The sequence below is a fragment of the Anabrus simplex genome, chromosome 1 (genome assembly GCF_040414725.1).
Source record: "Anabrus simplex isolate iqAnaSimp1 chromosome 1, ASM4041472v1, whole genome shotgun sequence".
In the NCBI taxonomy this organism is placed as follows: Eukaryota; Metazoa; Arthropoda; class Insecta; order Orthoptera; family Tettigoniidae; genus Anabrus; species Anabrus simplex.
Genome location: NC_090265.1, coordinates 950,925,977 through 950,939,417, shown reverse-complemented (window position 1 = coordinate 950,939,417; position 13,441 = coordinate 950,925,977). Strand labels below are relative to the sequence as shown.

The 13,441-nt window shown below is 38.3% G+C and overlaps 1 protein-coding gene across 2 annotated transcripts in view; it reads right to left on the bottom strand.

Moving 5' to 3' along the window:
* Positions 1-13,441, bottom strand: part of LOC136875075 (ubiquitin carboxyl-terminal hydrolase 3) — a 204,683-nt gene that overhangs the window by 43,232 nt on the left and 148,010 nt on the right. For both annotated transcript variants that reach the window (XM_067148811.2, XM_067148815.2), the window contains one exon: positions 3,015-3,133. In XM_067148811.2, the coding sequence (XP_067004912.2) occupies positions 3,015-3,133 (119 nt within the window). The remainder of the gene's footprint in view (positions 1-3,014; positions 3,134-13,441) is intronic.

Genomic DNA, 13,441 nt, shown 5'->3' with positions numbered 1-13,441 from the left:
CCTTTTGAAATTTTGAGTGTAAAATCCTGAAAAACTAACTATGTAATTTTATTGAGAATGGTGTGTAAGTCAAATTCAGGATATATTTCCACTCTCAAAATTTATGACACAAGTGGCGTTTCACTCACAGACACAGTAACTGAATTACTGAATCTGTATCTTGGCCATGGGTATATAGTACACATGCGCAATTTTTATAAATCTGTAGGGTTGGCTAAAGAGCTACATAAACACGAACAGCTACGGAACACTACAGCAAAAATGGAAAGACCCGAAAGAATTTAAAGAACAACAGGAAAGTCTGAAGAGGAGGAGAAATAACATTCCATTTTTTAAAATTTGTTTTACGCCGCACCAACACAGATAGGTCTTATGGAGACGATTGGATAGGAAAGGCCTAGGAGAGGGAAGAAAACGATCGTGGCCTTAATTAAGGTACAGCCCCAGCATCTGCCTGGTGTGAAAATAGGAAACCACGGAAAACCATCCTCAGGGCTACCAACAGTGAGGCTCGAACCCACTATGTCCCGGATGCAAGCTCACAGCTGCGCGCCCCTAACCGCATGACTAACTCGCCCGGTATAACATTCATTTTGGATGGTGAGGTACTTTACTTTCATGAATGGATAAGAAATTGGTAACAATGATCTCTACAACACATTCAGTAGAAATAGTAGAAGTACCAAAACCGAATGAGTTGGCTTCATGGTTTGGATCAGATAGCGGTGAGCTTGCTTTCAGGAGGGGGTGACTTTGAACTTACCGTCAGCTACGCTGAAGAATGTTTTCTGCGATTTCCCATTTTCACACACTATACCATAATTAAGGACACATTCGCTTCTCTGCCAAACCTAGCCCTGTTCTATCCCATCACCACCATTAAGACCTGTCTGTTTCGGTACAATGTAAGACAAATAGCAAAAAACCAGAAGTACCAGAAGTACCAGAAGTACCAAAAACTGAATCAGGAAAACTACAATGAAGCCAAACAACACATGCATGGAGTGGACTGCAGATCAGCATCTAGCAATGTAACCATTCATGTGGAAACTGTAAAATACGAGTAGGGCATAAAAAGTTCTTTTAAAAATATACTGTCCCCAATATAAGATCATCATCATCAAGCCCAGAAGATTTTTATTATATTGACACCGGCCGTGAAAGCCTTCATACTTTAAAGAATCCGATATAAGATACGCAGTATTAATTCAATCGGTGCCTGTGTTAGCGGTTGACTGTACGGAGAGCTTGAGACAATCAGCTGGCCGAGTCAAAGTTAAGCAAGGACAAATAACCCATTTTTCGTCCGCCTGCTACAATTTTCCAAAATTTTGTATGCATTTTTTTATTTTTCAATTTTTTGCCACCTACAGCTTGAATACCCACCGCCAGCGAAGGGTTAATTGAGGTGTAACTCCTAGATTTAATTTTGCTTATTTTGGGATAATAGTGCGCACCGTTGGAAGAGTACAGTTAAGTTATGGGAACCTATTAGAGTCAAGTTTTGTTGAAATGAGCTTAATGGTATATTATGGAGTTTAGATTGTTATTACATGCTGTGTGTGATGTTGCCATAATTAGTTCGACTTATGATATTTCATCTGCTTACTTTATCATGTTTCATTAAAGTAGGAGTTATTTCAGTGTTTTTTACAAGTGACATCCTGAACATAAGTCACAATAATAATAATAATTATTATTATTGTATGGGGATTAAACATAAGAACAATGTCACCAAGTCTGACATGACCTGTCGGGGAACACTATAATAATCACGACGTAATAATAAATGACAGACTCATTAATTCATTACTGTATTTGAGTGTGGACCCCAGTAGTTTGAGTAGCATTTAGTTATTCTAAGCATGCCAATTTTTGGATCATCGTTGGACTAATTATTTATGTGACAATTCTGTGCTAATATATGCGATCAAATGTAGTGCTCTAGAGGTTGTCCAGCGTATTTCTAGCTGCCAGATCGGATTGCTTTGGAGTTAAAGATAATTTCTGAGACCAAGTGAATTTGAGTTTCTTAGAGAGACCAGTGTTAGGCGTTAGGGTATTTGAAGAGCAGGTCAAAGCAAATAATGTTGATAATTTCAAGTATTTACTGTAAGATGAGTGTTCTCCCAGGATGGTAGTATAGTAAGAGAGATTGAATCAAGGTGCAGTAAAGCTAATGCAGTGAGCTCGCAGTTGAGATAAACAGTATTCTATAAGAAGGAAGCCGGCTCCCAGATGAAACTATCTTTCATCGGGCTGCTTTCAGACCAACTTTGCCTCACAGGAGTGAAAGTTGGGTGGACTCCGAATACCGTATCTTATTCATAAACTAGAAGTAACAGACATGAAAGTAGCGAGAATGATTGCTGGTACAAACAGGTGGGAAAAATGGCAGGAGGGTACTCAGAAGAGGAGATAAAGGCTAAGTTAAGACTGAACTAGATGGATGAAGCTGTACGCATAAACCAGCTCTGATGATGGGGTCATCTGAGGCGAATGTAGGAGGACAGTTTACCGAGGAGAATAACGGACTGTTATAGAAGGTAACAGGAGTAGAGGGAGACCAAGACTACAAGGGTTACACTCAGTTTCTAACAATATAATTATAAAAGGTATAGAGCTAAACTAGACCACAGAACTAGTTACAAATAGAGGATTGTGGCAGCGATTAGTAAATTCACAGAAGCTTATTGACTGAACAATGAAAGGCATAACAGTCTATAATGAAGAGGTATGTATGTATGTATGTATGTATGTATGTATGTATGTATGTATGTATGTATGTATGTATGTATGTATGTATGTATGTATGTATGTATGGTTACTTTAAGAAATATGATTCTGGCAAACCATGGTCTATTTAAGTACAGTATGCTTACTATTGTAATATCTGAACTTACAGTAACCTCCGAAAAAATATTTTGTAGTCTAAAACATCTGAAAATCATCTTATTTTACATTGTAGTACTGAAGCTATTTTAATTTCAGTATGTTTTGTTTAAAAGACTTACGTTAGGTAGTCTTCTAATCCAGAATCTCTTAGTGGATTTTTGTTTGCTTTTGCAATTACTACAGTAATACAGCTCTGTGTCAGCCAGTTCTTCCACTTCGATAAAACTAGTCAAACAATCTGCAACAGAAAAGGGAGAAATACAACAAAAAAATTAAAATATGGTTAGTTCTAGATAACAAACGACAATAAAGTACAATCTAATTCAAATTAAGTTATTATTCTAAACAAAAAATTATACTATTACACTATAAAAGCCATTCAAAGGTACACAGAGAGCCATAGAATCAATTAATTCATACAATTCCTAGCTCACTGGAGGAGGAATAATTTGTTCTTATCATAGCTGTCATATCAAGGAATCCACAAAAACTACATATTCTTACCTGCACTTATTCTCATGAAAATATGAAATACTTTTTGATTAAAATTCAAGACTGTAATTGTCAGTTTTCACAGATAACATTATTCCTAGTTTCCATAGCCAAGCAACCTGATGACCTCAAGTTTAATACCAAGTACTTAAACAGTATTTAAAGGAAAAAAAGTAAAATTCAACATGTCATGTTGTTATAAGACGGCAAAGGGTACAATTCCAATTACACTACTTCTTTGAATAAGAAAAGGCTTTATTTCAGAATAATACTTGCAAAGTAAAACACAAGTATAACAAAATTTGATTTCTTGCAAGTTGCTTTATGCCGCACCGACACAGATGGATCTTATGGCGACGATGGGACAGGAAGGAGCTAGGAATGGGAAGGAAGCGGCCGTAGCCTTAATTAGGTACAGCCCCAGCATTTGCCTGATGTGAAAATGGGAAACCACGAAAAACCATCTTCAGGGCTGCCGACAGTGGGGTTCGAACCCACTATCTCCCGAATATTGGATACTGGCCGCAATTAAGTGACTGCAGCTATCAAGCTCGGTAAATTTGATTTCTTAATACTGTACGTACCCTTAAGAGCAACATAATTATTAGTAATTGTAATCCCATTAACATACAACAGATGATTATTACTAACTCTGGGAAGAAAATATTCTTTTAAAAAATAAACATAACCATGTTTTATTTAGGTCTTGTCTGTGACTGTGAATTAATTCTTTATAAATGATTAAATCTGTTAACAGTCACAATTGTTATTCAATCTTCTACTTCACAACGTGTTTCCGAGTTGAGGCTCCACCATCAGGTGGCGAAATGATGAAATCCAATTGTTGCTCTACCCAATGGACAATTGTTTTCAAAGAATATTAAGCTATTTTGTTTAAGAGTAGGGGCTATGTGCATTATGGATTTATAACATCTATATTGGGTCAGTTATGTGTCATCTCTGAAATATACAGTAGATGTTAAGGTTTAATAGTGTTTTTAAATATTAATTTTCAATTTTATCATTAGCATGAGTTGGGGATCTGTATTGATGTCTATAAATTTCTAGATTTTCTAAGATATTTCATTTTATCCCTTTTGGATGTGTATGTAAAATGAGAGAATTTTGAATATTTAATACTTTATGTCCTGCGTTGTGTAGATATGTAGCAACTACTGAATTTTCATGTTTATGTAGCCAAAGCGCCACCAGGTGTTCTTGAAATCCGATGTTAAATCCTCTGCCAGTTTGTCCAATGTAAAACTATTCACAGTTTGCTTGAATTTATCTGGTGTACTGACCGAGTGTGGTAGAATGTCATCATTTCATCACCTGATGATGGAGCCCAGACTCTGAAATGTGTTGTGAAGTATAAGATTCGATTAAAAATGTGACTGGTAACAGATTTAATTATTTATAAAGAATTTTCTTTTTGCTAGTTGTGTAACGTCAAAGGTTTTAGGCAATGCAAGGAGAGAAAGGGCTAAAATTGAGAAAGTAGTGGCCATGGCTTTAATTAAGGTACAACCCCAGCATTCGCCTGGTGTGAAAATGGGAAACCACAGAAAACCATCTCCAGGGCTGCCATCGGTGCAATTCAAATCCACAATCTCCCAAACGCAAGCTCACAACTATGCAACCCTAACCACACAGCTACCTCATTCTTGGAAGGAAATCAGTGCCATAGATGTGAAGCACAGAAGCAAGATATAAAATAAAAAATTGGGTACAATAAAGCAAAGAAGAGAATCTAGACCAATGGTGTAGCGTCAGGGGAGACTTTGAGACCGAGTCTACCAAAAATATTCTTTTAAATGATGAATGAATAAAATAAATAAATTAAATAAATAAATAAATAAAACAAAATAAAAACTAGCAGAGTGTCCACCAACTCACAGAAGACCCATTACTGTTATCACCACTACCACCACCACCACGCAACCTTGAAGAAGATACACTACAAAGTCCAATCAAGTCGAAATTGGAATAGTCACAGTCTCTATCAAGTGTGAGTTATATAGCTTTTCCACCAAATTTCAACCTGCTCGTTGAGGGAAGGCAAGTTTATATATCTTGTAAAACTGGTACGAGACTCAGCATATGAGACTGGAAGTTGTTTTTGAGGTTCAAGTCTCTCATACTCCCTTCCTTACAAAGAGCAGGGACTTGACAGTAGGGGATGGAGATGGGCAGCAGGGTAGGCCAACGTTGTCATTTGCTTGACTTTTATAGTGCGGTAGCGATAGTGTTTCAGTGGTGCAAGTATTAACTAAATATCATAATTACTTTGGAAGTACGGACAATTCTACATATTTAGTATCTTATTCTTCTAATTTCAAGAGATTATTTATCACCATTTTTGTTAAATATAGTTCTTCTTCTTCTTCTTCTTCTTATTCCATGATGCATACATGACTGAAGCTACAAAAGGAATATGGCATTAAAAAGAAATTAACAAGGTAACATATGTACAAGTTTTTGGCATCAGGAGTAGGCTACTATCTCAAATATTTATCTTCAGATTTGACATCCAAGTTACTGAAGCTGCTGCATGAGTCATCCAGAGAACCATAAAATGCACACAGGCATCCTTCCTGCATATGCCTGATGGTCTACATTTCAGCACCACAGTCACTACAATGGGAGTCTACCCAACCCCACTGATGTAGAGCCAAGCCAGTCCTACTGGTGTCACACCTGACAGTTCAGCTAGGTCCAGACAGTCCAGGGCACACTAAAGTCAGCTGATTTTACACTATGGTCAGAGATGTAAATGAAACCACAGTGAGAGGACCTCGACCATTCTTCCCTCCAGGTATCCTAAGACTGAAGCACTCACTGATGATAAAAGCCATTCTCCATGCTGGTTTTCGAGATTCCAGCCGAGGTGTGTTATGTCTTGGTGTACACGGAGAGCCTCGTTCTTCTTCATCCTGATCAATAAGCAGGAAAGAGCTTGCTGTCTCCTGGTGAAGAGGTGCGATATTGCTAAGTGCAGGTAGACATTGCACTTGGGTGGAAAGCAGCATGACGGAGATGATATGCATCGTCTGTCAGAGTTGCACATCAACCTTCTGACAACGTGAACTGTTTGACTACACACCTGCACAATATTCAGCAGGGGAACAAACCAGGCTCAAGGAAGTTGTCCTAAAGGTGCTAGCATCAGCAGCCCATGATGTCCCAGCTAGCCTGCTTAAATTATGGTTTTTCTTTTTCACAGTGTTTTCTATGTAGCTTTAATAAGTCAGACTTCTGTCCGGTGTCACACCAAAGTAATATTATGCTTAAGATAGTGGTTCTTGAACTCAACCCTAGGCTGGCAGTTTGCCTTTAATCTGCTGGGGTGAAACGCAGTTTCTTCAGATTTAGATGGACTTCGTTGTAGTCAACACTTTCAAAAGTAATTATCTAGCTTCTGAAGGTCTCCAACCAGTATATCATCTGCTTCACTGGAGGTGGCATTCTAGGAAATTTCCAGGATATAATTTCAGGCCAATCATGCATATACAAGTTTAAAAATAGTAGGGGGAAAATGAACCTTGCGGTAGTCCATTATTTAGTTTATGGATCCTGCTCCTGACATTTTCACTGATGACCTGGAGTAGACCATTACTCCACATGTTGTCAATGACAGTAATGGCTTTTAGGCCTGGAAGTGCCTTCATAAGTTTAAGAAGTTCTTCTCTTCACAAAGTATTGTAGGCAGCTGAAAGGTCTAGGAAGACAAGAGAAATTTTTTAAGTTCTTTTCAAACCTTTTAAGTTAAGGCAGGGACTTGATCAGAAGAGTCTCACCAAATGGTAGTTCAATAGCAGGAGACATCCTGCTTAGTATAAGGCTTTCTAACAGTTTATAGGTGACAACCCAAAAAGCAATAGGTCTGTAGCTGTGAGTTAGGCCCGGATCTCTTCTTGGCTTCAATACTGCAACAATTGTTATCTTGAACACCAGAAATAGACATCCTGGCTGGAGCATACTGCTGAAGGAAGAGGCAAGCCATCGTTAGATTGCTGGACCTCAGTTCTTGAGAAGTACTGGATACATCTCATCAAATATTGCTGCTTTACCATTCTCTAGAGAATACAGTCCATGCTATATTTCTTCCAGAGAGAATGGCTGTGAATAACAGAGGTGTGGATGAATGTCTCATTTTATTCTGATCATTACGGCCCACATTTTTATGTAATAACAAAGTACGAAATATGCAGTAAATATCAGTGAAATGTGTAATAAAATATGTAATATTCAGAAAATATGTAATATGTAATGCACTAAATTTACAAAAAAAATTGTATATTCCTTTTATTATAATTTATGGTTATGATATGCGACAATAAAATTGTTTTAAATACAGTACCTCCATATTTTATGACCAAGCCATCGTTGTTGATTTAGATAATTTATATAGTTTCTGCATTCTAATTCTGACAGTATTAAATAATACACTCATGCTCATAAAAAAAAAAACCTTGAAAGACTAGAGATAGGAAGATCATATTCACAGGACATTTGCATTAGTATGTTCTAAAGAAATGATTAGAATTTGAACCATGTCGGCCCTCAGGTTCAAGGTCTATATCGATATCTCTTGGTGCACCACCACCGACTGGTAAAATGCGCCTGAAGCTCTCGCTGTTGCTGTAAACCGAAGGTAACGGATCAGTGTGACTTGAGCAGACATGCAGGATGCCTCGCAGACATGTGAGAACTGTACCGTCAAATGAGTGAAAGAGGACGCATATTGGTATGAGAGAACGTAATGCATCCATCCAGGAAATTGCTGCTTGTGTGGGACGAAGTGTGTCAGCAGTGTAACGGGTGTGTACAGAATGGTTCATAGAAGGCCGTAGAACACGACAAGATGAGCCTGGTCGCACCACCCAGACCACCCTTCGAGAAGGCCGACACCTCATCTGAATGGCATTGCAGGATAGATCTGCAGCCTCCTCGGCTCTGGCACAACAGTGGAACAGTGTAACACATCGTACACTATCAGGAGTGACAGTCCGTCGCCGTTTATTTCGGTCTGGGTTACCGGCATGTCGTCCACTTCTCCGTTTACCTTTGACTAATGTGCACAAACATGCTAGATTGCAATGGTGTGTGGAATGTCAGTGGGGACAGGAATTGCAGCAGATAGTGTTTTCGGACGAATCCAGGTCGTTTGTTTGAAAATGATAGCCGCATTTTGGTTCGCCGCAGACAGGGGGAGAGGCATCACATTGACTGCATTCACACAAGACATACAGCACCAATTCAAAGCCTTATGGTGTGGGGTGATATTGGGTACAACCACAAATCAAAGTTGGTGCGTGTCCAGGGCGCTGTGACCAGTTTGACCTAGATGAATGACATCCTGCGACGCCATATTTCAACACAATAATGCGCGACCACATGTTGCTGCACGAACACGTGCCTTCATGTTGTCACAGAATGTCAGACTGTTGACCTGGCCCGCCCGATCACTGGACTTGTCGCCAATCGAAAATGTGTGGGAAATTGTGAAGCGATGGGTACGACGCTGTGATCCAATGCCAACCACCAAAGATGAACTGTGGAATCAGGTGAATGCAGCATGGATGGCTTTACCCCAGGACACCATTCGCGTCTTATACGTGTCGATGTGATCACGCATGGAACAAGATATCAGTGCCCATGGAGGACCCAGTGGCTACTAGGCAACAGGACACATGCTGAAACTAGGTGACTGAAATGCTAATCGTTTCTGCAAGAACATACTAATGAACATGTCCTGTGAATACGAACTTCCCATCTCTAGTCTTTCAAGGTGTTCTGTTTTTTATTAACACGAGTGTAAAATTAAAGATGTAATCAAAATGCTTCAAATGTTTACAAATAATGTTATGCACTGTGAATCATGGAGTATATTAAACCATGCAATGTTGTAGCCAATTTCCTGTTGCCCTCATGCCCTAAAAATGAAACAGAAAAATGACACTAAATAAAGTTAATACAAAATCTGTTTTTAAACCCCTATTAAGTAACATAAAATTTAGAGTAACTTGTTCATTGTGCTGCGGAGCATGTCACAAAGTACTTCTCCTTGTTTTCCATTGCGATGTTTTGGCGCTGATCTGATAAAATTCTCTTGTAGACTGAGAAGGACTGTTCAACATCGCAGGAAAGCACTGGTGCATATTTTAAAACACAAAACTAGTTGGGTGAAATATCTTCTGTGGGCTCTTCTTGTTGGCCACTAATGATCTTGCAAACATGTACAGAGTATAAATAAGCTAAGTTTTGTTTCAAGACTCGATGGAGTTTGTTAAAATTCTGACCAATGAAAGGCACCTAGACATACCAGATGATGATGTATGCAGGTGAGGCGCTCACACCTACTGTACTTCACAGACAACTCACTCTCTCACTCCATAGGCTTCTGAGGGACGTGAAGTTCCCGTGCCGATCTCACAATTATCTTCCATCCTTTTCGATCTTGAGCCTGCTCTTCCCAGTTATCAATTTGGAGGGTCCGGCATATCTTGTTGATCTCCTTCTAGGTGCTTCGGAGTCTTCCTGAAGGCTTTTTCCCATTAAAAGATCCCTTGTATAGATCTACTGGTGTTCTGTTATCCTGCATCCGAAGTATCTGTCCAGCCCAGCGCAGTCTGTTTGGTTTTATCAAACCCATTATAGTATGTTGTTGAGAGAGGGTGTAAATCTCAATTATATCTTTTCTGCCAGCTTTGAGAGATCGAATCGAACCACAGGCCAAATATTTTTCTATAAACTTTATTCTCAAAGACTTGCAACTGCTGCTGCTCTTTCTTGGTTATACTCCACGTCTCGGAACCATACAGAAGTACTGGTCGAGTGATTGTATTGTAATCATTTTTGCACTCCTTGTTAAAAACTTGGAGACTAATATAGGGCTCATAGGGTAAAATGCCTTATTTGCATTCTTAATTCTAGCTTGGTGTTCCTGTTGCCTTCGGTTTTGCTCATCGATTAATACACCAAGGAATTTAAACTCCTCCACTCTTAAATATACATTTCCCAATCTTAAAAGGCAATCTGTCCACCTCCTCATGATTCGGTCTCTGTATAACCATGTAATGTGTCTTTTTATCATTTACCCGTAAGCCAATTTTTGCTGCCATTTCCTCTAGTTCCACAAATATCTGCCTAATTTCTCATTCATTGCAGCCAATAAGAACAATATCGTCCACATATGCAAGGACTGTATGTTGTCTCCGCAATATGATGCCAGCAGGTACTAGAGCTAAATTCCTGATGATCTTCTCCAGTGCAATGTTGAACAGAAGAGGAGATAGTGCACCCCCTTGTCTCAGACCAGTTTTAATCTGGAAGGAACTCGATTTTCTGCCCTTGAGCAAAAAACAGCTAACATTACCATCTGTCACAGTTTGCACATGTTAATTAATTTTATGGGAAAGCCAAACTCCATCATGATGTTCCACAGCCCTTCTCTCTGGACTGAATCATATGTCTTGAAGAAATCTATAAAGAAATAATGATCCGACTCCTTGTGTTCCCACACCTTATCATTAATAGTCTTAATTGCAAATATGTTGTCTGTAGTGGATATGTCACTACGAAAACCGTTCTGATAGTCACCAATAACATTTTCAGCAAATGGTTTTAAACGCTGTAAAAGAATAAAAGACTGAATTTTGTAGGCCGTGTTTACAAGAGATATACCACAATAATTTTGAAGTTCTCCTTATCCCCTCCTTTATGAATTGGGACAATAAGTGATTCCTGCCATTCTTTTGGAATAACTTCATTGTGCCATATCCTTAGAATTATCTTACATATGTATTTACGTAATCTTTCTACCATATTTAATAAGCTCAGCAGGAATGTTATCACTACCTGAAGCTTTATTGTTTTTTAAACGTATAATACTTTGTAATACCTCTTGATGTGATGGCTTGTATTTCACAGACAAAGGATTAAAAATATTAACTGTAAGGGAATTTTAAAGCCAACTTTACCAACTGAACTACATTATATACAAGATGAAATTAACCTATTGTTTTACTATAGTCTGAAAATTAAACGAGCCGACACAATGTTTAATTTTTTAAATAATTATCTTGATATAAAAAATGTTACATTCACATAATATATGAAAATATTTAATATTACTAAGAATATGTAAAATGAAACACAGGTATAACCATATCAGAACCATAATTTGCCAACATTTTTCATTTTCAGTTGTCTAAAAGTAAAGGAATGGAATATATAATTATGTAAGAATCCAAGCCCTACTCATCACACATGTCTGGAGAACCTTTTATGTCAAGATGTCTGGGATTGATTGATTGATTGATTGATTTGTGTCTTTACAAAGTGCTAAAGTTATGGCTCTTGGCCCTCTCTTACAATGGAAACAAGAGGTTTAGCTATGGTTTTTTACATGAATACAGGCATACTGAAACCAGTTTTCAAATGAGACACCATCCTTTCCTACCTGAGTGAGTGAAATTACAATTTACAACAGTCAAGGTCCATTTTTCTCTCCTACCACTGTCCAGTGATTGCAACAGTTCTACTGCCTTCTCGTAACGGTTATCTTGTTCAAACTCCCTACTTAAGAAAAATGTCTCATCATTCCAACACGCACATCTTTGTGAAACCATCTTGTGATGCTTTGTTTGCCAGCAGACTGCAATGAACCCACAAACTGATCACATATTTCCAATATAAATGGTCCATTATCAGACATAATAAATTTTCCAGCTAACTCATTCTTGTTTGCCAGCGTTTTGCCCCATGGGTTCATCACTTGGTAATTAGTAGGGCTCGGATGTTTAAGACCTAAAAATAGCCCAAATTAGCAAGCAAATATGACAAAATATGACCTCAAAAGTGACGAAATATGACCTCAAAAGTGACGAAATATGACTCGAAAATAGTTGTGTGTTATGAAAATTCCATTTTACACTCTCGCCAACTATTCCATGTGGATTTCAATACTTGCATGAATTTTTAAGCTACCAGTATCTAAACGAGTAATTGCACTCAATATAATTCCAAAGTTCGACTATATATCATATATATGACAGACTTTCTGACAAACTGTTGGAAAACAATTCCTACCCAATCTTGACAGAAGAGGCAGAGTATTCCACTTGTATTAACTGCAGATGTGATACCGAGAAGCAGTTTTATGAACACTAGTTCGCATTCAGTACGTTGAAGATGATTTTGCACAGCTACAGCCGCCAATATGACGAATCTGCAAAAATAGCTCAAAATATGACCTTATGACAAAAAATAGCCAAAATATGCATTTATATGACAAATAAAAATCAATTAATTGTGACAATAGTCACCTGATTTGCACCAAAATCCAATCAGGCAAGAAAATAGAGGCAAAGAAAAAAATCATTACTTTTCCTAAGCATCCGAGCCCTAGTAATTAGCATGCCTACCAAGATGCATTTATATTGGAATTATGAATTTACTCATTTAGGACAAATATTTCTGGTTCCCTATGGGAATCAATATCTATATCATCCGATCACTTATCTCGGGAGTTGGTTGCACCCACTGTACATTAGCATCAGTGTACTTATAGAACACACCCCAGTAAGCTCTCTAAAAATTCCAGCATGGCTTAGGTGGTGATGTTATTGGAATCTGGACATGAATGTTGTAAATTACAGGTCTGTACTGGCTGCAAGGGAAATTATTCAGTACCTGTCTTCGGATTTGGGGAGCTGGAGTCATTAGGTTGTGTGACACAACAGACAAGTCAGGAGAGTAACCCTAGTTCCACAGGGCTACGTTAAGCCTGCCTTGATCATTAGCATCTAACATCAAAGCAAGGTCATGTACATCCGTCTATCCATTCAAATAACCTGTCACAATTCTAATTACATTTATCACATCCCCATGAGGTATGGAGGCATTTTAAATCATCAAAGATTACACTCTCTTCTCCAAGGATTAACTTAATGCAATATGATCTGGCCAGCAGACTACTGGGAGGCTTAGGCTGCATCATCACTGGATTCAGAACTCTCTTGTTCCGATGAGACATCGTTGCCTGACCAGA